General features: G+C 31.8%; 4 protein-coding genes and 5 non-coding genes across 9 annotated transcripts; 2 read left to right on the top strand and 7 right to left on the bottom strand.

The window, feature by feature from the left end:
• The first annotated feature begins 5,903 nt into the window (after window positions 1–5,903).
• Window positions 5,904–10,665, top strand: LOC103866699 (transcription factor bHLH129). The gene is made up of 6 exons (XM_009144667.3): window positions 5,904–6,992; window positions 8,635–8,936; window positions 9,425–9,556; window positions 9,677–9,742; window positions 9,835–9,903; window positions 10,283–10,665. Exons 1-6 carry the CDS (start codon window positions 6,695–6,697, stop codon window positions 10,334–10,336), a joined length of 921 nt encoding a protein of 306 aa, XP_009142915.1. The 5' UTR covers window positions 5,904–6,694; the 3' UTR covers window positions 10,337–10,665.
• A 740-nt stretch (window positions 10,666–11,405) lies between these two features.
• LOC103866698 (ras-related protein RABA5c) lies at window positions 11,406–12,817 on the top strand. The gene is made up of 2 exons (XM_009144666.3): window positions 11,406–11,901; window positions 12,237–12,817. The coding sequence occupies exons 1-2, from the start codon at window positions 11,571–11,573 to the stop codon at window positions 12,545–12,547; spliced, it is 642 nt and encodes a 213-aa protein (XP_009142914.1). The 5' UTR covers window positions 11,406–11,570; the 3' UTR covers window positions 12,548–12,817.
• Window positions 12,818–13,581: 764 nt separating this feature from the next.
• Window positions 13,582–17,990, bottom strand: LOC103866697 (pirin-like protein 2). Its single transcript, XM_009144665.3, has 7 exons — window positions 15,164–17,990; window positions 15,021–15,070; window positions 14,880–14,918; window positions 14,744–14,772; window positions 14,564–14,626; window positions 14,282–14,382; window positions 13,582–14,192 (listed from the first exon to the last, which is right to left on the bottom strand). Exons 1-7 carry the CDS (start codon window positions 15,337–15,339, stop codon window positions 13,694–13,696), a joined length of 957 nt encoding a protein of 318 aa, XP_009142913.1. The 5' UTR covers window positions 15,340–17,990; the 3' UTR covers window positions 13,582–13,693.
• A 240-nt stretch (window positions 17,991–18,230) lies between these two features.
• Window positions 18,231–20,929, bottom strand: LOC103866696 (protein CMSS1). Its single transcript, XM_009144664.3, has 5 exons — window positions 20,342–20,929; window positions 20,075–20,270; window positions 19,907–19,979; window positions 18,708–18,871; window positions 18,231–18,609 (listed from the first exon to the last, which is right to left on the bottom strand). Exons 1-5 carry the CDS (start codon window positions 20,613–20,615, stop codon window positions 18,471–18,473), a joined length of 846 nt encoding a protein of 281 aa, XP_009142912.1. The 5' UTR covers window positions 20,616–20,929; the 3' UTR covers window positions 18,231–18,470.
• Window positions 18,972–19,063, bottom strand: LOC117134509. Its single transcript, XR_004458694.1, has one exon. It is a non-coding gene; the product is annotated as a small nucleolar RNA Z122 (small nucleolar RNA).
• LOC117134508 lies at window positions 19,152–19,237 on the bottom strand. Its single transcript, XR_004458693.1, has one exon. It is a non-coding gene; the product is annotated as a small nucleolar RNA Z122 (small nucleolar RNA).
• On the bottom strand, window positions 19,304–19,388 carry LOC117134506. Its single transcript, XR_004458691.1, has one exon. It is a non-coding gene; the product is annotated as a small nucleolar RNA Z122 (small nucleolar RNA).
• On the bottom strand, window positions 19,476–19,562 carry LOC117134505. Its single transcript, XR_004458690.1, has one exon. It is a non-coding gene; the product is annotated as a small nucleolar RNA Z122 (small nucleolar RNA).
• LOC117134507 lies at window positions 19,639–19,725 on the bottom strand. The gene has a single exon (XR_004458692.1). It is a non-coding gene; the product is annotated as a small nucleolar RNA Z122 (small nucleolar RNA).
• Window positions 20,930–26,613: the final 5,684 nt, after the last annotated feature.

Genomic DNA, 26,613 nt, shown 5'->3' with positions numbered 1-26,613 from the left:
AAGTTCAAAACGATTTGATTTCGTTTGACTGTTTTATTAAATATGTAATACTGGTTTGTGAGGATATTTAAACAGCCTGCATAGCCATTATTAAAATTTTGGGCACAAAATATGAGATTATTATCACTTATACATTAGTGTAATAAAATTGCAAAATTAAATTCTGGAGAGAAAAGGATTCTAGAAAACCTTTCATTTTATACATTATTGTAAAAAAACAAGAAAACAAACTAGCTCACTCATTTTGATTGTAACAGTAAGTCGGGGTTGACCCCACGGCGGCGTAATTCAGACAGCAGCCTCCAACAACTAACTAGCCTTCCTCATGTCTCATCTCTTGGTCTCTATTTGTTTTATTCTTATATAGTTTATTCTATGTTTTCTTGCGAAAAGTATATAACAAAATCCTAATTATTTTTGTTATTCTAATTAAAATATTGAATACATGATAAGGTGGCATTAATTTATCATAAACTAAGTTGCTCCATCTTTGAATTGCTTCTAGTAAGATGCTCCTATGGATAGGTATCGACTTAATGAATATTCTTTGCAATAAAAAAAGAAGAAGTTTAATCTAATTGTGTCCGTTAGCTGACAAGTTCTAGAGATTAACCAGATGATGAGGTTAGATTGTCATGAATTTCTATAAATAAAGTACTTCACTAACCAGTAAAAATAGCAAATAGTTTGTTATTAGAAGCTTCAATGGAAGATAATATAGTTGTCATCATGAAGTTGAAAGTGATTGGATCAAATAACCAATGCCATATTTTACTGGAGGCAAGCACACACATATGTGAGTATGCATAGATAAACAAATGATTAATCACAATGCAAATATAAATTAAGAAATTATATAATAAGGTTAACCAACTTATACAATAAATATTTATCTATAATTTACAATTTGGTTGGATAGGCTCGGTTGAATAGATTTTTACGTTGGTAGTTATACTAGAATGTGGGTTCATGTAATTACTTTTCATTTAACCGTGCTTAGATATCTGGACCTTTGTTAAATTTACATATACACAAATTAAACAAATTATATTTACAAATTAAACAAATTATATTTACAAATTAAACAAATTATATTTATAAAAAGACTAAACCATAACATTCAACCTGAACTCAAACAAATTCCGAAACAATCATAAGAAAACCGAATGAGTCTTTTAGTAATTTTAATTATCATAGATTTCGTTTATGTAATTTTGCAGTTTAACTGGTTTGGTCATTCCCATAGAAAACGAACTGGTTTGTATTTTTATTATTCCAAAATATAAACCACAAGTAAGAAAACTAAATTCGAAATCATAAAACGATGTCATATTATTATTTATTTTTTCCCTGAAACTTTCCTTTCATGAAAATCCAAAAGAGATACATGTGTCCCGCAGGATTGTTATTTTTCATGTTTTCACCAGAAAGAAATATCAGAAAATCGTACTACATGACCAAACAGAATTTTCTCAGTTTGAGAAAAATAAATAAATTTGAGCACCAACTTTTTTTGGTTCGACCATGGTTTTCATTAAAACTAAATGCCCAAAAGGCCAAAACTAGCCCAACAAAATTGCTAAATCTACTAACCCACTTTTTTGTCAATCCCAAGTATTTTGGATTTTGTCATTTAGACATCTGGATCTCACCATCACTCTTATAACTGACCATTTCCACAAATGGTAAGAAAATAATAATATCAGTGAAATAAGTTAAGTAGCGTAGCAAAAAGCCCCAAATCCTTGATTATTTTACCAAAAAGAGAAATAGACATGAACGATAATCAAAATACTTGTTACAAATTCCATTCAAAATATAATAACAAAATTTATTGGCCAAATATATTTGAACTTGAGGGGAGAAACATATATTTGATTTAGATACAAATAATATCCAACCTAATAAGTATAGGAACTTTATCCACCTCCCTTAAGAGTTGGACTGATATGGCCTGTTTATTTTGGCACATCTAAATAAGAGTTGGACTGATACGGCCTGTTTATTTTGGCACGTCTAAACAAGGCAAAACTAAGTAATAACCCGCGTTTTCCACGGAATGTGATTATTATTTTCGTTATTTTTTAATAAAGAGACATAAATCTGTTTAATTTGGATATCGGTTCGGTTTTAGGTTGTTTTTTTTGTTTTTAATCTCCTAAAATATAACTATTATTTTAAATCAATATTTATTTGGTTTGTTCGGTTAAAATGTTTGATGTTTTTTTTCATGTGATAATCAAAAATTACTATTATTTATTTGTTTTCATGTTATGAATCTTAGATAGTCGTGATGTCGAACCGGTGGTTTCATATTATAGTTTCTAAACGAATAACAGTTATAAAAAAAATTATTAAGACAAATCATTTTACTACAATTTGGTCGATAGTGAAAAAACATTAAGAAAAAAGAATATTTTAACTTCCAAAAAAATTAGATATTCAGTTGTGGTAAATACTTAGTATAAAATGCTCACGCCAATATGCACATATATATGTATGTAAGAGTATATAAAGATGGTTGATAAATATATAAAGATACTGTTAATTAATATTAAATGATATTTTTTCAAAATAATACATGAAAAATAAAATTCTTAAAATAAAATTATTTAAAAACAAAAATATTGTAAAATTTATATAAACTATAATATATAACTTATATATAATTCTTTAAATATATGTATATATATATGCATATTACGGATCAAATTAGATATTTGTTTCTATAAATATTGATATTTGTGATTTACCTTTTTACGGACTTGCATTTTAGTATTTGATTATTGTGAATTTCAGCAGAAGATTAATGTTTGTGCCATTAATTATTACATTTTTAAATTATATAAATTAAATTGTTATTGGATATATATTTGTAGGTACTCTATAGCATCTTAATGAACAAACTATATGTATATATTTATCCAACATCACTAAGATTATCTTAACATTTAACAAAAATTAAATTATTTCAAATAGGTTTGATATAATACTTTTTATTCAATTCGCCAAGCTACTTTCAAATATTGAAAAACGATTATATGAAAATATGGTATTGATTTATGTGAGACCTACAACCAAAATCTTCTCCACTTTAAACATAAATATGGAACCCCAATCAAATGTTTAGAAAATAAATACAGTGGTCTGCCCTAATCTATGGGCGTTCACAATAGTATAATAAAAAGTACATATGTGTAATGTTTTATATAAACCAACTAGTTGTATATATGTATAAAATGGATGTTTTGTCATGGTCTTTGTCCCTCTTTTTTGTTGACATCCTTTGTCTTGGATCATATGTGGTGGTCGAGAACATGAACAATAATATGACTATTATCCAAATAATTTAAGTTTCGGACTATCTGTAAACCATAATATAGTACTAATTTATAGTACAATTAGAAAGTGTTTTCCCATTAATACAAAATGGAATCTTAACGACCCACTTGACGATAATTAACAAAATGCATATTTGTTTAAAGTTTAAGCCCCCAAAACTATGGGCTTCGATTATTTGCCAATGGATTCACCCAAACTGATATAATCCACAATCAATTTTTATATTATTTTCTTCTTTTAAAACTGACTTTACGAGCATATCATTTGAAACTTGTCGATGTTCTTACCTAAGCAAATGGTTCTAGGGTATTAATAATAACCCTATAAATAGTGTTCTGGATTCTTCATGTTCAATTTTGTATATACAATAATATATTTTTTTTCCTAACAAATTTAAGCTTTATATATAGATATATATATATATATATATATATTAAGGCTGTTCAATATGGTAAAACCGAACCGTACCGAACCGAACCGAACCGAAATAGACAATATGGTTTGGTTTTGGTATATACCATATAAACCGAATGGATATAATTTTATAAAAACCGTAGGATTTGGATATGGTTTGGTATATAACCGATTAAACCGAATAAACCGAACAAAACCGATTAAAAGTAGAAACACGTAAATATGTATCTATTTTATAACAATACATGAAAATCTATTTGTTACATAAGTTAAATTTGTATTAATAACTATTACCATAATTTTATAGTAATAAAGAACCTTAATTTGTAAAAAACTTGAACTATAATTAAATAACAATACATCGCAATTCAGACATCTTATTTTCTAAGTCTTCTTTTGATCTTTTTGCTTTATTTTAGTCTTCACTAAATTAATATGAAGATTATAAATTTGATGGACAATAATTAATGGAAAATTTTCATAATTGTTTTTTATCTGTAAACAAACAGAGTTTTGTGTTTAATTGAAAAAGCATGACTTTAATGAACACTAAATAGGGAAGAGTGAAAAAAAATTTCTTTTATATTTCTGTTTTGTTTCATATTTTTATTTTTAAAATTTCAAGCTTTGATTTAGTTATAGATTTGATTATTTTATTTGATGGTAGAAGCATTTTTACTTTTTTGTTCATTTATTTGAACATGTAATATATTTTTAATAAATGACTGTGTTGACAATATGATTCTAAAATTCATATAATATGATCTCAACCTAAATAATTATGTTTTTTGGTATAAAACCGAATAAACCAAAAACCGACGGTATATAAACCGAACCGAACCGAAGTAAATATGGATTTAGAATGGTAGTTATATTTTACTAACCGAAATACCGAAAACCGAAAAAAACCGAACCTAAACCGAACCGATATCCGGATTGAACACCCCTAATATATATATATATATATATATATATATATATCCTGTGTTTTTTTTTGTCAAACCAATGCTTTCTTATAACCGATAAATTAATGTCTGGTACAAACAGAACCAAACATCTGCTTAGCTAGACCGTCTTCAAAGGATAGAGAAAGACGGTTACAATATCGAAAGGAAAAAAACTCAAACAATGAATAGAAAGGTGATATCGGAGACGATTCCGTGAATCTCAGAGAAGCAGACTCCATCGACAATAGTTGTCCCCAGGTCTTTAGAGTCCGATTCGAAATTTACTCGATTGAATCCCCGAGACAATCTCAGAGAAGCAGGCTCCATCGACAATATCCTGTGTTACTTTCTGTTAATAACCTACTTACGTACAACTCGTACAGCATGTATGATTTAATGCAAGTAAAGTATTTTGGCCAAAAAGTATTATATTTGTCATTTAACGATTGTGATTGTGGAATGAATCGCGCACACATAATAATGTTTGAAAATTCTGAATATACGTAATACAATATATAGTCTATAACTTAAATCTTCTTCATTACCATTTAGTTATTTACCAAATATAAAACCCAAAATCTTTCGGAAATTATATTTTAATACAGTATATTTGGTATCAAAATGTATCACTGAAATCATGGTTTGTTTGAGGTGGCAACATGAAATATTGAAGATATGCTCTCTTTGTTATTTGATGATATTCATACAACTGTTGAAAATTGGTATTTTTAATATGTATTTTTACGGTTGAATCAACACATTGGCCGAAGAATATATACATAGTAAAAACTCTATAAGTTAATATTCGATAAATTAATAAATTTTTCTGATCCCAAATTAGGCAAGTTCAAAATATAACCCAAATAAGAGAATAACTTTATAAAAAAAATTGTATAAATATATGGTCTCATTAAAATTATAAATTAATAATTTATATGAATAGAAATTTTATATAAGTACAAACTAACCATTATTATTATTATTATTATTATTTTTGTAACATCAAACTAACCATTATATTGTTTGTTTTAAATTCACAATAAAATTATCTTTAATAAAGTTTGATGAGATTTTGTAAAATTATATCTAAAATCCCATCTAAATTTTATGAAACATATTTTATGCACACCAAATAGTATAATAAAACTAATATAAATGTCGAATTTCAAAAAGTTAATTAATGTATATACAATAAAATCAAATATTTTCTTATTTTATTAAAATATAACTTAAAATAAAATAAATCTAAAAAGGAGTTTTTAATAAATTAATAATTCTATAAATTAATAAAATATCAAAATCTCAACATTATTAATTTATAAAAATTTACTGTGTATATATATATATATGTATCTAAATTCGATGCTTATAATGTGACAAAGATTTCAAGACTGCAAGAAAATTAATAGAGTGTATAACTATAGTAACAAAGACCTCTACAAAAATCATCTTCTCAAGCTATTTCATGTGCTCCGTGGTTTTATTTTTCATTTTATATGTGTTGTTTGTTGTGCTTTCATTATTATGCATGTATTTGTGTAATTTTTTTACAATCTAATTAATAAAAATTATGTTGTTAAAAAAACCCTAAATCTTTAAGTTACATCTCCAACCAACATCTTCACAACTTCCATAAATGACAAGTTATAAGAAAGATAACAATTAAATGAAATCTAAAGAACGTCAAAGCCACCATCTGTCGACCATATATGTGAGGTGCACGTGCATTGACGGACCGTGAATAAGAGACTCTCTCTTGGTCAAGCGGACAAGCACCACTCAGCACAGACCACACACAAGCCTTCTCTCTAACTTGGCCGCCTTTATTTTTAATTCATTACTTAACGATTCCTAACTATATTTAGTAACAACCCTCTTGCATTATAATATTATTAATTAGCTATTCCTAATCTCTCTCTCTCTTAAAGACATTTTTCTCTAAGTATCAGATTAACTTTTGTAGGGTTTTTCTTTTCCGGCAAAAACAATTTATGTACCCTCCTCCTCCTTCCTCCTCCAAGTCCACCGTTCCAGACGGCGGAGACGCCAACAACAATGGATATGACTCAGCCGCTGGAGCTACCCGTGATTTCTCCTCCCTCGGCTCTCAAAGCCACTATAATCCTCCGCGGCAGCAGCAGGATCCTAACGTCGTCGGTCTCGGTGATTGCTTCCCCGATGATCCATCTAACATTGGATTCGATCCCGGGGCTTCTTCTTCCTCTCCATTGTTCCGACACAGAAGCTCCCCGGCTGGATTCTATGACCAACATCTTCCCACTGTCAACGGTAACCTTTTGTGTGTCTGACATTTATAACTCACACAGACATAATAAATTTAGTACTCTTTAGTTAAATTAAATGGTTTAAGTTTTTAATTGTTTCATATATGCGTATATATGTATGTTCTTTTAAAATGTATATGTATTTTTTTAAGAATGTATACAAAATTAGTGTTTTTTGAAAAAAGTTAGTGTTCTTTTACTTGTACCAATTAGAACTAATATAACAACTTTTAACTAAATTGAACTAATACAAAACTAAATTGACAATTACTTAGATCTAGTATTGCAACAAGATTTTCAAAATATGCGAATAATCTTTAAACATTCGGTTTGAATGGAGTATGATATTTATTTCGTCTGAAGGAGTATGATATTTTATTGACAAACACGAGTAGGTATATTAATTAATCTTACAAGTAATTTTCACTTCCTTGAATCCAAACCTTTGAATTTATTTCGACGACTTTAATTTGTCAACTAGTTTTCCTCCACATATAAAAGGATACGACTTTTGTTTTCTAATTAATTATCAGATATAATATCGACCACTAAAATGAAAATGGAAATCACATTAGCTATCAAAATATCTACCTATATTTGTTTAGTTGATATGGTTATCTATCTATCAATAGATTTTGTTCACACATTTCTCTTTCATTTTCTCTATGGAGTCCCATGGTCCATATTATTTGTATATAAATATGCCTTGGCTAAAGCTTATAATACATTAGTTTCAAGTGCTAAATTTATATAAAATTTTTAAAACATCAAAATCTTGTAAGTATAATGGATTGGGGACAAATTTTTATTTTCATGCTTTAATCGTCCAACTACATAGGACCGAGCATATATATATTTACAAAATATACAACTTATAGATACACTATACATGCACGAATAATTAAACACGTATTTCCAGGAAGTGCAAGTTGTATATTTTGAAAATGCAATTTAATGCAAATAGCATGTATTATAAAACATGCACTTGCCAAAAGTATATGTTAAAAAACGAATCATTGCAAAAAACTAAATAAAAGTATAGTCCACTTGGCAATATTATACCCATCCCACTTGCTCTTTTTCTTCTGACAAAGCAGCCATGAGGCCAACCATGCTGACATGGCTTCATCATAGTCACTGTTTCTATTTTTGGATACGCCTACTTGTCATTATAAATAATTGATTTATTACTGTTTTGTTAGTTGCGAATAATAATCTATACTACTTTTGTGCAATTTGATCTTCTGTTCATTGCATCCGTCCGGTTTATTTTTCCACTGTAATCCATGTGCGAGTCCCAAGAAAACTTACCCCCTTGCATTATTATATACGCATATACAATACATAATAGTTTGTTTATAATAATATCTGGAATTCAAATAGTGAATTAATTTATAAGATTCTTTTCATGATTAATCGTTATTCTCTATAAAATATTGGATAAATAAAGAAAATCAAAGTAGAGACAAAGGAAGGGTTCCTCGAGTCTCGAACAAGACCCATTCTCTTCTATTTTGTGCATATATATGCATTTTAAAATCGTACTGGCTATTAAATACTGAGATCATTACAAGTTATAACCCTACGTTACATTACATCTCTTTGTTTCTCTTTGGATCTAAATTTGTTGATGGATGAGCGAACAGGTTTCTCTCTAGGGAGGCCAAACGGAGGATACGGAGGAGGAGAGCGAGGGCCGTCGGGGTTGAAGCCGGAGCTGAGATTCTCCGGCGGGAGTAGTAGTAGTAGTCATCAAGAACGTAACTCTCTACAGCGAATCTCGGAGGTCGAAGCAGCTGCGGCGGCTATAAAAGGTGTCCCATCGACGAGTATGACTTTTGGAAATGATCACAACAATTGGGACAACTCGTCTTCTCATATCAGTTTCACCATTGATGAACCCGGGAAACGGTCCAAGACCACCGACTTTTTCACCTTAGAAACACAGGTATCTCTATGATTTTGTGGTTATATGTGTCGTATGAATGTTGAGTACAATAACTTTCTATGCAATAAAGTTCCATAGTTGTTTGAATCTCTAACATAAAGGGGGAGAAAAGCATACACCAAAAGTTGAATGGTTTTGTTCTTTGGTGTATTATATATAGTATGTCGAAGTTAATAAAAGTTATTATACTGCGTTAAGTGCTTAGTTTAACACATGTAATATGAAATTTTTAAATTTAGATTAAAATTCATAAGGCCAAATCAATCCCAGTAGAAAGAAGGTATGTCACAAATTCATGTATGTTGAACGGTTTCTATGCTATACGTATAAATGGTTTAGAGAAAGATTTAGATTGGTTTATGTATATTTCTTCACAAGCTGTTCCTTTGCTAACAAAATGTTTATTCTGTAAGTCTATAATGTTAATTTTGTTTGGATATTATGTAATATTTTTATTTTCTTGGCATGTTATGGTTATGATTCTTTAGTTTAGTATGCCGCAAACGTCTCTGGAAATGGCGAGAATGGAGAGTATGATGAACATACCAGAGGATTCGGTGCCTTGTAGGACTAGGGCCAAGCGTGGCTGCGCTACTCACCCGCGCAGCATCGCTGAAAGGGTTAGTTGTATTCTATTGTTTGATATTATTATTACTACAGAAGAGTAAACATATAATCATACAAGAGAACTGTGTGTGATACCCAAAAAACACAAGAGTATGATCAAGTTTTATGTATAGGAGCGAAGAACGAGAATAAGCGGGAAGCTGAAGAAGCTACAAGAACTGGTGCCCAATATGGACAAAGTGAGGGATATGGATTAAAAGATCTATGTAGCTTAAATGTAGTTAAGAAGATTATATAACTAAAAATATTGATATTATTTCTGTTTATGCAGCAAACGAGCTATGCAGACATGTTGGATTTGGCGGTTGAGCATATCAAAGGTCTTCAACAACAAGTAGAGGTGCGTCCTTGTGTATATTTGGTATAGTTTTAATAACATATAGACTCCTCTGAATTAAGAATCATGCATAATCGCTCTACGTACACAAACAAATAAATGGTTATGTATATACCGTATGTTCTATCAGTTCTATCAACGCATTAGTATGTGCATGCATGTTTGAGGATAACCTTAGATTCTGAGGTCCCATGTACATAATATTCACATGTTATGGTCGTATTGACTTAGTCTATGAAGAGACACTCAGTTGAACTTATGTCTATATCATACAGTTGGAAAACGAGATATCAAAACATAGATAGAGCTTGTACAATATCACAAACATGTAAATATTTGCTGAGTAATGTTGTATTTCTCGTTGATTATATGTTATGTGTAGTCGCTGGAAAAGGGGATGGAGAGATGCACTTGTGGGGCATGCAAGAAGCGATGATGAAATGATATGATGTGTTTCCAAACATGAAGTATAGAAGAGAAGAAAAGGAGACTAAGGAATCAATTCAACAGCAACAAAAAGATTTTAATTATATACTTGTGATTTCGGAGGTCCAAAGAAAGTGACGGTGGTCTATTAATGAAGTCTTGTTTTGACACATTCTCGAAGTCGTCACCATAGTGACAACTGACAACTTATAACAACTTCAATTACTTAGATCAATCAAAATTTAACCAATAAAACAAATTTGGTTAATTTAACTTAGAACATAAACTACTGGTTTTAATGTGTGTGATATAGTATTCAATCCTACGTTTTCACCTGTAGTTTTCATTTTTCTTTCCTAACTCCAACATACTAGATAGCTCATTGTATATTATTAGGGAATCCTATAGTCATTAGGATTACCTATAGTTTCAATGTAATTAGGATTATTTTATCAAAAGTTTATGAAGCATAGGGTGTTATAATCAACCCGAGTTGGGCTAGTGGTACTTGGGCGACCATAGATTCGATATGGTCCCGGCTTCGATTGCCATTGGCTACTAGAAAATTAACATTTTGGCATCACCAAGAATAAGGGACCGACAACGTAGATCGATAACATAGGCTCAAACACGGAGTATAAAAATAAAACATAGGCTGTTATAAACCGCCTATTGAGTTGTAGTCTCTTCAATTTAATAACAAGTTTACAATTTATAATATTATCTCTACTTTACGTATATAGATTCATAACCGGTTATAACTTAGCTGTTAATCTCTCTCAATAATCTAATCTTAGCCTAACAGGAATACAATTGGCTAACACATCATTGCAACCAGAGCTGCCCTGCTCTATCGAGCCTTAAACTAGAAGGAAGGGTTGAAGAAACGGTCTATGCATAGATAGAATCGCAAGTATAAGGCTCATAATTAATAGCCTTGATCATTCTCAAATATATCACTCATGTATATTATCCAAACACAAGGCATGCATAGGCCCAAAACCATTGCAGTAACTTCTACTTATTACAAGCTTTCACATTAGCCTCCGACATGCTTTAGCGTCATACCAGCTCATAACTATGATGAAAATCTACTTCATGCGCAAAGTGAGAAACATTTATTAGTGCGCCTCATAACCAGCCTACAATAAAGGCAAATCAAATCTCTCTCTCTCCTCTTTCTCTCTCTAAGCGTTATTACAGAACAGAGAGAGAGAGAGTAAAAGAGGAAACAAGTGGAAAACATGTCGGACGACGAGAGATGCGAAGAGTACCTCTTCAAGATCGTCATCATCGGAGACTCCGCCGTCGGCAAATCGAACCTCCTCACCCGCTACGCACGCAACGAGTTCAACCCCAACTCCAAAGCCACCATCGGCGTCGAGTTCCAGACTCAGAGCATGCTCATCGACAACAAAGAAGTCAAAGCTCAGATTTGGGATACCGCCGGCCAAGAACGCTTCCGCGCCGTCACCTCCGCCTATTACCGCGGCGCCGTCGGAGCCCTCGTCGTCTACGACATCACTCGCACCTCGACGTTCGAGAACGTCGGTCGCTGGCTCGATGAGCTCAACAGTACGTGTTCCCCTCCTCCTCTGTTTTTTTCGGATTCAAAGTTTCAATCTTTCGAGTGAGATCTGCAAATTGAGTCTTGATTTCGATTCAAAGTTTCGATCTTTCAGTGAGATCTGTGCAAATTGAGTCTGGTTTTGATTGAAAGTTTCAATCTTTGAGTGAGATCTGCAAACAGAGTGTTGCTTTTGATTGAAAGATTCAATTTTTGAGTGAATGAGAAGAGTCATAGAAATGATGATGATGGTAATGATGATGATGATAATGATGATGATGATGATGACTTTGATTAAAGTTGAAGTCAAAAAGTGTATTGCTTTGTTTTTTTTTTGTTGCAGCTCACTCTGATACAACAGTAGCGAAGATGCTAATAGGGAACAAGTGTGATCTCGAGAGCATAAGAGCGGTGAGCATTGAGGAAGGCAAGAGTCTTGCGGAGTCTCAAGGTTTGTTTTTCATGGAGACATCAGCTCTTGATTCGACCAATGTAAGCACGGCTTTCGAGATGGTTATCCGCGACATCTATGGCAACATCAGTCGGAAGCAGCTCAACTCTGATTCTTACAAGGAGGAAGTAACCGGGAACAGGGTTAGTTTGGTCAAGAACGAGAGTGAAGGGACAAAGTCATTTTCTTGCTGTTCGAGGTAATGTTTTTCTCTTGTCCTGAGGGGTTGGTTGGTTTCGCTGGGTATAATTTATAGTGAAGACAGATACATTCTTTTTGGTTCTCGATTGAAAGCTAAAGCTAAAGAGAGAAAGGTGTGTGTGTTTTGAGTTTCTTTGTTACAAATACAGAAGAAATGTAATCAAAATTGGACAAAGAAGTTTTATCAATGTATAAGTTTATACTCTCATTTTTCTACTTATGTTCTTTGTAAACTTTGTGAGTGTTAAAAAATCATTTTTGATATTTTCCAATTGCTGTTTCTGTTTTATAATTTAAGATGTTTCAAAGTAACTTGTTTTACAATATACATTTCTATATAATTTTTGTATACCATAGTACATTATAAATTTAATTATATTCTGCAACTTTTCCATAGTTGTTCAAGTTATGTTGAAAATATTTTTTGAAAAAAAAAGAATAGTTTTCTTAGTATTTGCGTTTCAAAGATGTACATAAACAAGTTTCTATACAAAACGATAAGAAGATGTATATTTCATATGGAGCAATGTAGTTCGTGTATTAAAAAAAGTAGTTCGTGTATTTATTGCTTCCATTCTATACAACCGTAGTTAAATCAAACATATTAATGTTGAATAGAAAAATAATAGACTGTATTTGATGTTAATCATAAGAGCCGAAAGTTTGAAATAGTAGAAAATGATTTTCGATGAAGCAATGTAGTCGGTGTATTCCTTGCGTTCACTCTGTATCACCATACGTTCAGAATGCATTAACCGAAGTTGACAACCAAAGTTAGTAATAAAAGATGTTAGAAGTAATGACAATCATGTTAATGTCACTTCAACGTGTTAATACGCGTTTGGTATTTAACAATTGTTTCGTCTCATGTCTATTTCACACTAGAGAAAGTGTGGGATGCTTTCTTCATATGCCTTATATTATCATAGCATAAACGGTTAATTTAAACTAGATTGTGGAAAAACACAATAATGATCACTACGGTTGGAACTAAAACAAAGTCAGCCTTGGATTTAATGGGTTCCCACCCACATACTTAGCAAAAGAAATTGAGTTTAAACTTTATTATTGTCCCATTTAAATCACACACATAGGATAAAAAAACAAGTATGAAAATAATAATTAAAACATTGATTATTGTGTCTCTATCATTGTGACCTCCAATACTTGGCCATTTCGAAGCCATTCTTACCATAGTGATAATCTTCAATGGTCATATCAATCTCAGCTTGAGTATTCATCACGAAAGGACCGTACTGAACCACCGGTTCACCTAATGGTTCTCCAGCAATTAACACAAACCGCAGTTTCTTCGAAGATGACTTGTTCCACACGCTAACACCGTCATTTCCTTGTTCAAACACCACAACGTTGTGTGATGAAACAGGAGACGCGTTTGATGAGCCGAAAACGGCTCCGCCTTCACCGCTTTCAAGAACGTAAGCAAACGCGTTCCAAGATTCCGGAACTTTTTGGTGGAACTGAGCTCCTGGATCGAGAGTGAAATCAAGGAACATTGTTGGTGTTCTTGTGTAAACAGGGGATTTAATTCCCATTGATTCTCCTGCTATGACTTTGACTTGGACACCGTTTTGTTCCGCTTTTGGTATGTCTGAACTCGACAGTTCTTGGTAGTTTGGCTCTATCCTGTCGGAATCAAAACTAGAGAGTTAATTATCCGGTTTAGAAACTCCTAATAAAAAAATTCTAATTATAGCAAGTGCGTTTTGTGTTACATTTTTTCGTTGGATGAAAGATTGATCCAAAGTTGTAGACCTTTGTTGATTTCTTCTTCAGGCATTTCAGAATGAATGATTCCTCTTCCTGCAGTCATCCACTGAAAAATATACATATTTAGATTTTTTTTTTTTTTGCTAAAAGGTAAATATCATTAACAAGATAATGAAGGTCTGATTACAAGGAATTGCAATCAAAATATGCATATTTAGAATTTTTTAAGGTCTTTTTTAATTGTTGTTGGATTATGAATGGTTAAACATTTCATTCTGTTTTTTTACCTGAACATCACCAGCATAGATTGTACCCTTGTGGCCTTTGAAATCTTGATGAGTAATTCCTCCCTGAAAAAAATGAAAAAAAAATAGAAGAAGAAGATAATTAGCCAATTATTTCATACTCCTATATGGAATAAGACCAATGTTTATTTTAGAAAACCAATTAGCGATGCGTGTTTTTACCTCAAGTACGTATGTAACAGTTTCAAAACCTGTACATCAACATTTCACACAAAAATGTTAAGAAACGTATTACATAAAACCATTGTTAATATATCCATGTATGTAAAGTATAAAAAGCATAGATGGTTTGACTGACCTCTGTGAGGGTGATCTGGGAATCCAGCTGGAGGTGAAACTGCTCCAAAGAAAAATTATAAAACATAATTAAAGAATTAATGATCAATAAATGACTGCTTTTGTTTAATAGATGAAATAAATAAACAAATAAGAAATGTACCAGAGAACTCATCTAGCATCAAGAACGGATCTAATAACTTCTGCTCACTCCTGAATTTATGCAAAAAAAAAAAAAAAGATTTATAAGACTTAAACTGGGAATCATTAACTTTCCTTAAATAAGAAGAAAAATGATTAAAGAACCTGGAAATGCCACGTCTGACAACGGCTCCATCGCCTTCTTTCTGAAGCTTAGCGAAGACTTTCTTGATTACAGATCTTGATACGAAGTTTTGTGAAGAAGAAGACGACATAGATTTAATGTTTCTGAATGAAAACAACCCTCCAACAAAATTTGCTCTGTTTAGTGCAGCTCTCATATACTACTTGTGGTCTCTCTTTTTTTTTTTCTTTCTTAGCTTGTGTTCTCGTTGATAGATTGATGAATTTGGGTTGTGTTTTGGTATTGTGATTGTGTATGGCTATTTATAGAATGACGGCTTTGAAATGTTTGTGGGCCCTAATGGGCTTCAAAAAGCGTACACCGCCGCATTGTTTGGAACCATACCGTTGATTGCATTGTGTCATGCTCACGTCATTATGATCCATGCTCTGACGTCTTATGAGTCTTTGATAAGCTTTTGTATCGTCTATACCAGATCTTTTTTGGGTCAAATGTCTATACAAGTTTTTTTTTTCTTAATTCATATCTTGTTCCCAATTCGGCTTTTGAATTCTATTTTTTAGACAAACGAAATTGATGTTGGATCTTATGTTTTCAGTTTAAAATGTTTTTAAATTTGTTTTCGTACAAAAACGAAATTTTCGTGATGATTTTATTAATAAAAATCTAGATTTTGTTCAAAACTTTCGGTATATATGTATTGAGTTCGGTTTGCATTTCTGTACAAATTTTTATGTAGATTCAGAAGTACAGAAAGTAAAAAGTTCATTAGTTATAATAGGATGAAAAGTACTAGACTTTAGGCTACCGAATAAGACAACGTAGAGTAACTTTTAAAGTACATGAATTTACTTTAGCCAAAACTCATTTGACAATTTCAGATAATCCCAAAAACTAATACGTTTGTGAAAATATGGATTAACCTCGAAGACCAGTTCAAAAGTTAACGAAATGAAGATGAGCTCTAGACTTCTACTGCCAACGTGGAACTTAGGGACGTGACACGTGTCCTTGTTGCATACATAGACACATACGCAACGTTGACGTCATCAAAATTTTGCTGTAAACCATGTTATGTCTATCTGTATCAAAACTGGGTTCGCATTTAGAAAAATACTGTTGCTAATTGATATTTAATATATGACAGAAACATACTATAAATCAATTCAAGTGACTCATGCTTACATCACATATATGCGAATAGGTTGTGTCACTATCGATGTAAATCAAACGGAAATGATTTGGTCATCATCAGGAATGACTGTTTTTAAAAGATAATCAGGAACAAAAAGGAAGATAATCGAATTGTTTTATCGTTTTTACATTTGTGGTAAGAAAAACCAACAAAAAGTTTTACTGAAAGATCAATAGACACCCAATCTTAAGTGTTTTATCACCTTGTCAAATCTAGCACTTAAATATGAGATTAGTGGTTATCATCTTTTCTTACCTTTCCTATACTGCAAAGTTACATACTTCTCTTTTCTTTTGGACTATATAGTATATATACTATCTAGCTCATTTTTGTTTCATTACATACATTGTTTTTTTTTTGGTAAAACATTACATGCATTGTTATTAAAACGATTTCAAGCGTTCCTCCACATTTATTTAGTATCCTAATTTTTTACTTACTAGGAAAATTTGAACAACATGATCATTTAAATGACCTAGGGGATCAACTGTATATTTTAGTCGTTCTATTATGCATTTTAGATGCACCAACTAATTTAGTAAATATTTAAACTATTTTCTTAACCATCGTTGATCGTATAGAAAAACTCATTGGAATCCTGAGAAAAAAAACTCATTCCCAATGAAAGTATATTTTTATAATTACATCATCAAACAACGTTTTTATACTATTATTATTTTTACAGTATGCATCTTTTTAGTAATATTTTAAAAGTAGACCATTATTTAAAATAATTGTTTATCTTTAAAAAAATGTTTTGATGGGTTTTTAATGTGACTACTGGCTATTACTTTTTGTGGCATTCGTGTGTGATCATTAGTTAATTAATCAAGTAGAAATCTAAACGAAAAATGGAGTATATCACTTTCAGTTCCTACATAAATATTCAAGCTAATCCAAACAAATGTGACATATAATATGCCTAAGCAATACGTGTGCTTACACAAAATGGGCATTATTTTAAAGAAACGGAAACTAATTATCGACTTCAGAACAGCCAGATATTACACACTTGCTCGTTTCTGTTTGCTAGTTGGCTACCTAAAACTATGAAAGGGGCCTTCTTCTATATCTAATTGTATTGTATAATATAAAATTGTTCCTTTTTGGTTAAATGAGTGATTAATTAAAGAGATGTAGAGGTTTTCTATACATACTATCTTTTCGAATCGTGACACAAGCCATTAAATTACGAGTCCCGATTATTTTGTGGTTGTTAAATCATTATCTCCAGCTTTATAATGTTATTTTCTAATGAATGTTTTGTAACTGAAGCACGATAATAAGAAGTGTGAGGTGTAATCATATAGGATGTGATATCAAATTAAAATTTAATTAACAAAATATGTAATTACATGTCCCAAAAGTGTCATCCTCTCGTCATCATACCTTAAAACATTTAACGATAGACATAGATACGAAAGAAACCAAAGCCACATCCAATTCACAACCACGGTTTGACTATAAATGTATTGTCTTTTCACTATGAAATCATAGAGTTGACAAACAATAATAATCATTAGGATTATAAACCCCATTAATTTTGTTTAGTTGACATATTCAATCTATAATATTTTATTGATAATCCTAATAAAAATTTGGACTAATCATGAAATTTGGGTGCCACAAGCAACAAAGTTATCTCAGAACACTGTTCAAGCTTTAAAGACCAAACCATGAGAAATCTACATTATCTTAAAAGTATGTCATAATGGGATCATTATGCATCATCTTTTTTTGTTTAATGGAATGTTCTAAAAGTCAAACATCTAGAAGCTCTATGGGTGGTGAATCCACTATTTTCTGCATTTATGGGGATCTCTTCTTCCCCACCATCTATTGGAGAAACCCACAATCCCAACACACAAACATTTGAGAGATGGAAGTAGATGGAGTATAAAATATACACACTGTTAATCTGGATAGTGTTTTTCTATTGATCCTCTTTTCAGTGAATCTTACTTTATGCAAAAAGAACACTAATTAACAGAACACTGTATTTCTCACAAGCTGTTGTTAAAAGAACACTAATTAACAAAAGATTCACTCACTCTCTCTATAGTAAAGAAACAAATCAAACATAGCAAAACTAGAGCTAAATATATCAAAATTTGAGTAGAATCTGCTATAGCTCAATCCTGGTTTTGTCTCTGTTTCTTATTGTTCCTAAGCTTTGGAGCTGCTGGCATTGGACCATACAGACAGATACGCAGACTTCCTTCTAGGACTCTCTGGTGGAAGCATGTCTTATACAAATCCCAAAACTCATCTCTGCAAAATTTCAAGATATGTTTTATCAGAATTCTAACTCAAAAGTAATAAAGCAAAGTTAGATGATGATATGAAAGTAAAAGAGTGGAGAAACAAACCTGACTTGGGGCAATGTGAATAAGGAAAATCCCTTCACATCTGCGTGCATGTCAAGCACAATCATATCTAAACGTGAAAGCCCTAATGCCTCTATGTCGATCAGCTTTTTGATTCTACTCGGTGTGCCGCTCCCAATATTAACCCGTTTTTTCAACAGAGACACCTGCACCAACAAGTGACTTGTGTAAATATAACAATGACACTGAGAAATCTACACAGAAACGAGAACACAAGCAACTATATTGAATAAGAAAACATTTCTAAATAGGATAAGACTGACGTGCAAAATAAAGACATGTTTCAGAGGCAAAGGTGCCATCAACCTCTTTCTTTCTTTTTATCATCATATCCCAAAGGTAGACAAGAAACATTCATATAAAAAGAAAGGCTATTTTTGTGAGATTTTTTACTATGGATGCAGTAAAAAAAAAAAGAAATAAGAGCTGGGGGTCAGACTGACGTGCAAATATTTTGGTTCAGCATTGGCATATGCCTATGAAATATCGATATCTTTATCATCATTCCCCAGACTCTTAACATGAAATAAATAGAGACAGATGAATGATTAACAATGAATATTTGCATGATGCTTTATAATGGGATCAGACTGACGTGCAAATATTTGGTTCAGCATTGCATGTGCCTAAGCCATATCGATATCTTTATCATCATTTCCCAGTCTTTTAACATGAAAGAAATATAGAAAAGAGGAATGATTAACATGAATAGATGCATTAAAGTTTATGCTACAACAAAAGTGATGGGGTATTGGGATCAGACTGACGTGCAAATATGTTTGTTCAGCATTGCATGTGCCTATGACATATCGATAAATCTTATCATCACTTCCCCAGAGTATCAACAACAATGAAATAAAAAAACAAAGGGATGAAAATGCATGAGTCTGCATTAACTCGTTATGTTATCTATAAAGGGATCAGACTGACGTGCAAATACATTTTTATCTGCAGAGCATTAAGCCTTAGAGATTTCGTATCTTTGTCATCATTTCCCAAAGTTTCACAGAAAGCAAGAAACATTCATCCACAAGAGATAATCAATACAAGAGGCTAACATCAGTTATATAGTAAAACCTATCTGTTCAGTTCTATCTGAGATCTATTAACCTTCGTTCTCTATATGAATTGCATTAAATTCATTTCTCTAAAGACAAATTATTGTAAGAACAAAACAGTACCTGTTCCTCAACCTTCAAATGCTTTGAGAAGAGCTTCAACGCTGGACATTGCTTAGTAAGTGAATGCAAACCCCTACACACATATCAGAAAAAAAGAACAAGTCTAAGCACCATTGTATTCAATCAAACAATAACATATATACAAAGAAAACAAACTCACAACGATACCTTATAAGTTCCAAAGATCTCAAAGCAGAGGAGCTAACAACGAGAACAGCTGGGCTTCCCGGATCGACCTTCCCTTCAACAACCTCTCCTTCACAAAGAGTCTCTCTCCACGAAGACCCACAACACATCTTTATATGCTCTCCCAAGTTGCTAACATTCTGATCCAACTTTTCAGATAACTCAACCACACACTTGTCTGCAATCAATAAGAACCTTTACTTAACCAGTGTGTATAGAGACATAATAAAAAACAATAAAAGGACAAACCTTTAATGGGATCGAGCTCTAAAGCAGAGACTCTAACTCCAACGGCGGATTCGAGCTGCTTTAAGAAGAAGCTTAGCTGCTCAGAACCAGATGCTGGTTGTTGTTCCTCGCCGTCGTTTCTTTCGACGGTTTCATCAAAGGCGGGAGCTTTAGTCTTCTTCTTATTCTTCTTCAAATCTTTCTTCGGAGCAAGTGATGGATTCCGAGCTTTCTTAGGGTTTTTAGAGGAGGAGGGTTTTACCTCTGTGGTTGCCATGTTTGTTTGAGTATTCATTCAGACAGTGTAGAAGAGAAGCGGCGTTATAAAGAGTTCAACTTTAGGTTTAGCTCTCTGTCTTGTTTTTGAAACCGGTCGCTTAACGGTTTGTCTGAATACCTATTTGTTAAACCGGTCAAGACTCGATAACCGATAACAAACCAAATTATTCAAATTAGTAGAATAACCGGTTCCCATTAGAAATCTATACTAATAAAATGAACTATTTAAGGCTCCATGGAACGTCCATATTAGCGCAATACTTCTTTTCCGAAAGATGATACATGATATTGTTACCAAAAACAAAAAATAATAAAAAGTAAATATACGTATAAGAAAAAAGAAAATAATAAATAAATATACAATATAAGAAATATAAAAACTACATTAAACTCAATATTTTCGTAGGAGTTAACACATAGATTTTAAGAAAATTTCAAAAAATATGACAATATTGTTTTAATGCATAATTTCATCATGTACTAATATATGATGATGGTCGAAAAGGTTTGGAACATTTTTGTCTCTATTTCTCTAGAGAATAGTGATTTTATAACGGTTACTCCACTAATTTAGGGAATATATGAAGTTTTACTAAATTTATTTATAAAAACAATTGAACGATGTTCATTTACCAAGAAAAATAGCTTAGCATACATTAATAAAAATGTAGAATATGGTTAGAAATTTTAAAACTACACTAAAAATTTTAGGCTACCAAAATTCAATATTCTCGTATGATTAGCACATAGATTTGAGAAAATTTCAAAAAATACGACAATATTGTTCTAATGCATAATTGCATCTTGTACTAATATATGATGATGGTCAAAGAAGTTTGAAACATTTGTTTGTCTCCATTTCTCTAGAGAATAGCGTTTTATAATGGTTAGTCAATTAATTTAGGGAGTAAATGAAGTTTTACAAAATTAATTTATAAAAACAATTGAACGATGTTTATTTACCATGAAAAAGAACTTAGCATACATTAATAAAAATGTAGAATATTGTTAAAAATTTTAAAGCAACACTAAAGATTTTAGGTTTCAGTATATAAAGTATTTACTAAAAACTTAATATTTTCGTAAGGGTTACACATAGATTTTGAGAAAATTTCAAAAAATACGACAATATTGTTTTATAGCATGTTTACATCCTGCACTAACATATGATGATGTTCAAAGATGTTTGAAACCTTTGTTGTCTCGGTTTTTCAAGAAAATAGTGATTTTATAGTGGTTATTGCATCGATTTATGGAATATTACGAAGTTTTACTAAACTAATTTATAAAAACAATTGAACGATGTTCATTTACCATGAAAAGAGTTTAGCATACATTAATAAAAATGTATAATATGGTTAGAAATTTTAAAACAACATTAAAGATTAGGGATTTTTGCAAAATTGACCTATAACTTAAAGTCAAACACAAAACTAACCTCCTTTTTTTTCTGAAAATTAGTTTTGCCCTATTCACCCCACAAGTTCATATAATTTACGAAAATGCCATCCATTTTTTTTTTTTTTTTTCGAAAATGACATTTTTACTCTCTCACCCTCATCATCTTCAAGTAATTACAAGATTGCCATTGTCATCAATACCACAACCACCATGAACAACCAATTTGAAGCTCTTAATGCTCCTAAAATCGATGTACCCTTCTTCTTTTTCCATTCTTGTGACCTAAACACAACATATCTCTCACTTTCTCTCCACAATGAGCTAAAAAAACTCAAGATTTTGATTCTAAAATTTTCATGGTTCATAGAGTCATAGAAGCTAACGATTATGGGTGGGTGACTTCCGTTTGTGATTCTGTGTGCTTGGAGAAGCCTTATGTATGCTAAGGAACTTATCTCACTAATTTAAGGTATGACATCGAGTTTTTTTCCAGATCTGTTCGTCAGACGACTTACTTGGGAAGTCGTCTGGCTGTAGACGACTTACCTTTCAGTCGTCTGGCTGTAGACGACTTACCTGGAAGTCGTCTGGTCAACGCAGAGGTTATTTTTGCAATTGACTTTGAAATCTGTAACCTGAGACGACTGAAAGTTAAGTCGTCTACTATTGTTTGGTTAAAAAAAAAATTCCAAAGAACCTAGACGACTTACATTTCAGTCGTCATAGGTTAGTTTTGTATTTGACTGGATAATTTCAGAAGTTTGACTTCCCCAGACGACTTACATTTCAGTCGTCTGGCGAAAATTAAAATAATAATATTTTTTTAAAGTAAACGACTTACAATTAAGTAGTCATAGGTTAGTTTTGCAATTGAAAAAAAAACTTCAAGATTTAATTATACACAGACGACTTATAATTCAGTCGTCCACCAGACGACTTAATTGTAAGTCGTCCAGGATTTTTTTCCGAGATTCTGGTCAAACCTCGTAAATCCTGGACGACTTACATTTCAGTCGTCTCGTGGACGACTGAATTATAAGTCGTCTGTATATAATTAAATCTTGAAGTTTTTTTTTTCAATTGCAAAACTAACCTATGACGACTTAACTTTAAGTCGTCTACTTTTAAAAAAATATTATTATTTTAATTTTCACTAGACGACTGAAACGTAAGTCGTCCAAAAAGTCAAACTTCTGAAATAATCCAGTCAAATGCAAAACTAACCTCTGACGACTGAAATGTAAGTCGTCTAGCTTTTTTGGAGTTTTTTTTTTAACCAAACAATAGTAGACGACTTAACTTTCAGTCGTCCGAAATAACAGATTTCAAAGTCAATTGCAAAAATAACCTCTGCGTTGACCAGACGACATATAGTTTAGTCGTCTAGACAACTTAGATTGAAGTCGTCCGCGTCTTCTCCACTAGTTTTTAAGTCTTCTACGTTAGTTTTTGAATAACTTGTATTTTTAAGAGTGATAAGTAACTTCAAGATATGTAAAACTCATATTTACAAAATATGTTCTGTCCCTTAGTTTTACTAAATTTGACTAAGTTTTTCAATGCAAACTTATAAAAAATATGATATGCTTTGACTAGTTACTATTGTTTGTTTCCATCTCTTACCAACATTCTTGTTTATTAAGATGAGAAAAAGGCCATTGGAGTTTATTATTGCATATGAGAGATCCAAAGATAAGAAAAAGGCTACTGAAGTCTATTATTTCATTGATTTGTAAATGTGTAAACACATTGTTAGCACATTTAATACATCTTGGAAAACATTATTACTGATTTTACAAAAAATTCACAACTAAAAGAGTATACATGCAATTCATAAAACAGATCACAAACAAAACTATTATAGATCATTCATCTACAAAGACAAGCTTGGATTCCACTTGAGTAGACAAGACCAGACAACTTTTAAGAAGTTCAGACGACTTCTAAGAAGTCCAGACGACTTCCAGGAAGTTCAGAAGACTTTGCCAGAAGACTTTTAGGAAGTTCAGACGACTTCCAGACGACTTTACAGGAAGTCCAGACGACTTTACAGGAAGTCCAGACGACTTTTAGGAAGTCCAGACGACTTCCAGACGACTTCCAGATGACTTCCAGACGACTAACAAGTAAGTCGTCCCAGAAGTTTTCCAGATCTGAAAAACCTGCATATTAAATCCAGATCTGAAAAACCTGCATATTCAAAAACGTTCAAATGGCTTAAAAACAGAAAAAAATGAGTGGAAGATTATATAAATCTACCTTTACAGAACACACAAAAATACATATCTAAAAATAATAGATCTACCTTTAAATTAGTGGAAGATGAGTACCAAATAATTAAAAACCTGCAAAAAAAAAATAGATTAGTAACAAAGACATGAGACAAAATTGAAAAATTCATATAAAGTTTGGTGTTTTCAAGTCAAAGAGATTAGAGTGGGTTTGGAGAGTTTTAGTTTGGGAAAAAAGTAAGAACTTTATACAACAAGAAGTTACCAAATGAAGAAAAATCAGACATAAGAACTTACCAAAACGCTCAGAAAAATCCAGACGACTTCCTAGAAGTCCAGACGACTTCCTGGAAGTCCAGACGACTTCCTGGAAGTCCAGACGACTTCCTGGAAGTCCAGACGACTTCCTGGAAGTCCAGACGACTTCCAGGAAGTCCAGACGACTTCCTGGAAGTCCAGACGACTTTGTCAGAAGACTTCCAGATGACTTCCAGACGACTTCCAGACGACTAACAGGTAAGTCGTCCCAGAAGTCTTCCAGATCTGAAAAACCTGCACATCAAATCCAGATCTGAAAAACCTGCATATTCAAAAACGTTCAAATGACTTAAAAATAGAGAAAATGAGTGGAAGATTAGATAAATCTACATTTATAGAACACACAAAAATACATATCTAAAATTAATAGATCTACCTCTAAATTAGTGGAAGATGAGTACCATTTGATTAAAAACCTGCAAAAGAGATAGATTAGTAAGAAATACATGAGACAAAACTGAAAAATTCATATAAAGTTTGGTGTTTTCAAGTCAAAGAGATTAGAGAGAGGTTGGAGAGTTTTAGAATGATGAACATTACATTTTTGTTGCAGCCATTTGAGAGGAGGAGAGAGAATGTGTAAATTTTTCTTTATATAGGGAGACAAAAAATCCAATTAGATTAAATATTTTTGACTCAGACGACTTCCTGGACGACTTACATTTCAGTCGTCTGGTGAAGAAATTAAAACAGACGACTTACATGTAAGTCGTCCATAAGAGTTTATTTTTAGCGGGAAATTAAATATTTTTAGCGGGAAACTAAAATAGAAGACTTTCGAGACGACTTACAAGTAAGTCGTCTGGACGACTGAAATATACGTCGTCCGGGTAAATTATTTAACAGACGACTGAAATATAAGTCGTCCACACCCTAAACATAACCCCTAAACTTAATTATCTAATTAAACACTTCATAAAACCAAATCAAACTTGAAAAGTGTTTACTATACACAGAAATAAACACATATAGGTGAAAACTAATTTTTGAAAAAAACATTTTAGTTTTCCAAAATCTAACCCTAACAATACATACAATACTACAACATATGTTTGCCAAACTCCTAAACCAAAGTATTTCATGATTCACTACTTCCACTCATATATCTTCAAAACAAATCAATTTTATCATATCTTAATTTATATCAGTTAAAACTGTTTATAATTACTTGATTTTTATTTTTTACGCATCAAAATATTTTTTTACAAGATTTATAAATTATTTTTAAAATAAAATGGTACCAGACGACTTACACTTCAGTCGTCCAGACGACTTACACTTCAGTCGTCCAGACGACTTCCAACATCTCAGACGACTCAGACGATTTACTGGGGCTATATTCGTAAAAATGGCTTCTGTTTTTTTGTTTGGTCACAAGGGGCTGAGCTGTAATTTCACTAGGCTTTTAGGTTAGTTTTGCATTTGATTCAAGTTTGGGTATAGGTTTGGAATTAAAATCAAGTTGTGGGTTAGTTTTGGCAAAAACCCCTAAAGATTATAGGCTTCAGTATATAAAGTATTTACCAAAAACTCAATATTTTCGTATGGGGGTTAACACATAGATTTTGAGAAAATTTTTTAAAAATGCGACAATATCGTTTTAATGCATAATTGCATCTTGTACTTAGATATGATGATGGTCGAAGAGTTTGGAACATTTTTATATATTTTTCTAGAGAATAGTGATTTTACAATTGTTAGTCCACAAATTTAGGAAGTATATGAAGTTTTACTAAATTAATTTATAAAGACAATTGAACAATGTTCATTTACCAAGAAAAAGAGCTTAGCATACATTAATAAAAATGTAGAATATGGTTATTAAATTTAAAACAACACTAAAAAATTTTAGCTTCAATATATAAATTATTTACCAAAAACTCAATATTTTCGCAGGGGTTAGCACTTAGATTTTGAGAAAATTTCAAAAAGTACGACAATGTTGTTTTAATGCATAATTGCATCATGTACTAATATATGATGATTGTCAAAGAGGTTTGAAACCTTTGCTGTCTCGGTTTTTCAAGAAAATAATAATTTTATAGTGGTTATTCCATCGATTTA

Source organism: Brassica rapa, chromosome A05 (assembly GCF_000309985.2).
Source record: "Brassica rapa cultivar Chiifu-401-42 chromosome A05, CAAS_Brap_v3.01, whole genome shotgun sequence".
Taxonomy (NCBI): domain Eukaryota; kingdom Viridiplantae; phylum Streptophyta; class Magnoliopsida; order Brassicales; family Brassicaceae; genus Brassica; species Brassica rapa.
Note: the sequence above shows the minus strand (reverse complement) of the source record. Positions and strands in the feature narration are given on the sequence as shown.

What these genes read in the sequence shown, in the direction of transcription:
- LOC103866699 (XM_009144667.3), top strand. Translation starts at nt 6,695, where the DNA reads ATGTACCCTCCTCCTCCTTCCTCCTCCAAGTCCACCGTTCCAGACGGC. An exon ending in ACATCTTCCCACTGTCAACG is followed by an intron (nt 6,993 to 8,634) that starts GTAACCTTTTGT and finishes ATGAGCGAACAG; the next exon opens with GTTTCTCTCTAGGGAGGCCA. An exon ending in GTCTTCAACAACAAGTAGAG is followed by an intron (nt 9,904 to 10,282) that starts GTGCGTCCTTGT and finishes TGTTATGTGTAG; the next exon opens with TCGCTGGAAAAGGGGATGGA.
- LOC103866698 (XM_009144666.3), top strand. Translation starts at nt 11,571, where the DNA reads ATGTCGGACGACGAGAGATGCGAAGAGTACCTCTTCAAGATCGTCATC. An exon ending in CTGGCTCGATGAGCTCAACA is followed by an intron (nt 11,902 to 12,236) that starts GTACGTGTTCCC and finishes TTTTTGTTGCAG; the next exon opens with CTCACTCTGATACAACAGTA.
- LOC103866697 (XM_009144665.3), bottom strand. Translation starts at nt 15,339, where the DNA reads ATGAGAGCTGCACTAAACAGAGCAAATTTTGTTGGAGGGTTGTTTTCA. An exon ending in GATGCTAGATGAGTTCTCTG is followed by an intron (nt 14,919 to 15,020) that starts GTACATTTCTTA and finishes TCTTTGGAGCAG; the next exon opens with TTTCACCTCCAGCTGGATTC. An exon ending in CTTTCATCCAACGAAAAAAT is followed by an intron (nt 14,193 to 14,281) that starts GTAACACAAAAC and finishes TGATTCCGACAG; the next exon opens with GATAGAGCCAAACTACCAAG.
- LOC103866696 (XM_009144664.3), bottom strand. Translation starts at nt 20,615, where the DNA reads ATGAATACTCAAACAAACATGGCAACCACAGAGGTAAAACCCTCCTCC. An exon ending in AGAGCTCGATCCCATTAAAG is followed by an intron (nt 20,271 to 20,341) that starts GTTTGTCCTTTT and finishes TATTGATTGCAG; the next exon opens with ACAAGTGTGTGGTTGAGTTA. An exon ending in AGATCTTTGGAACTTATAAG is followed by an intron (nt 19,980 to 20,074) that starts GTATCGTTGTGA and finishes ATATGTGTGTAG; the next exon opens with GGGTTTGCATTCACTTACTA.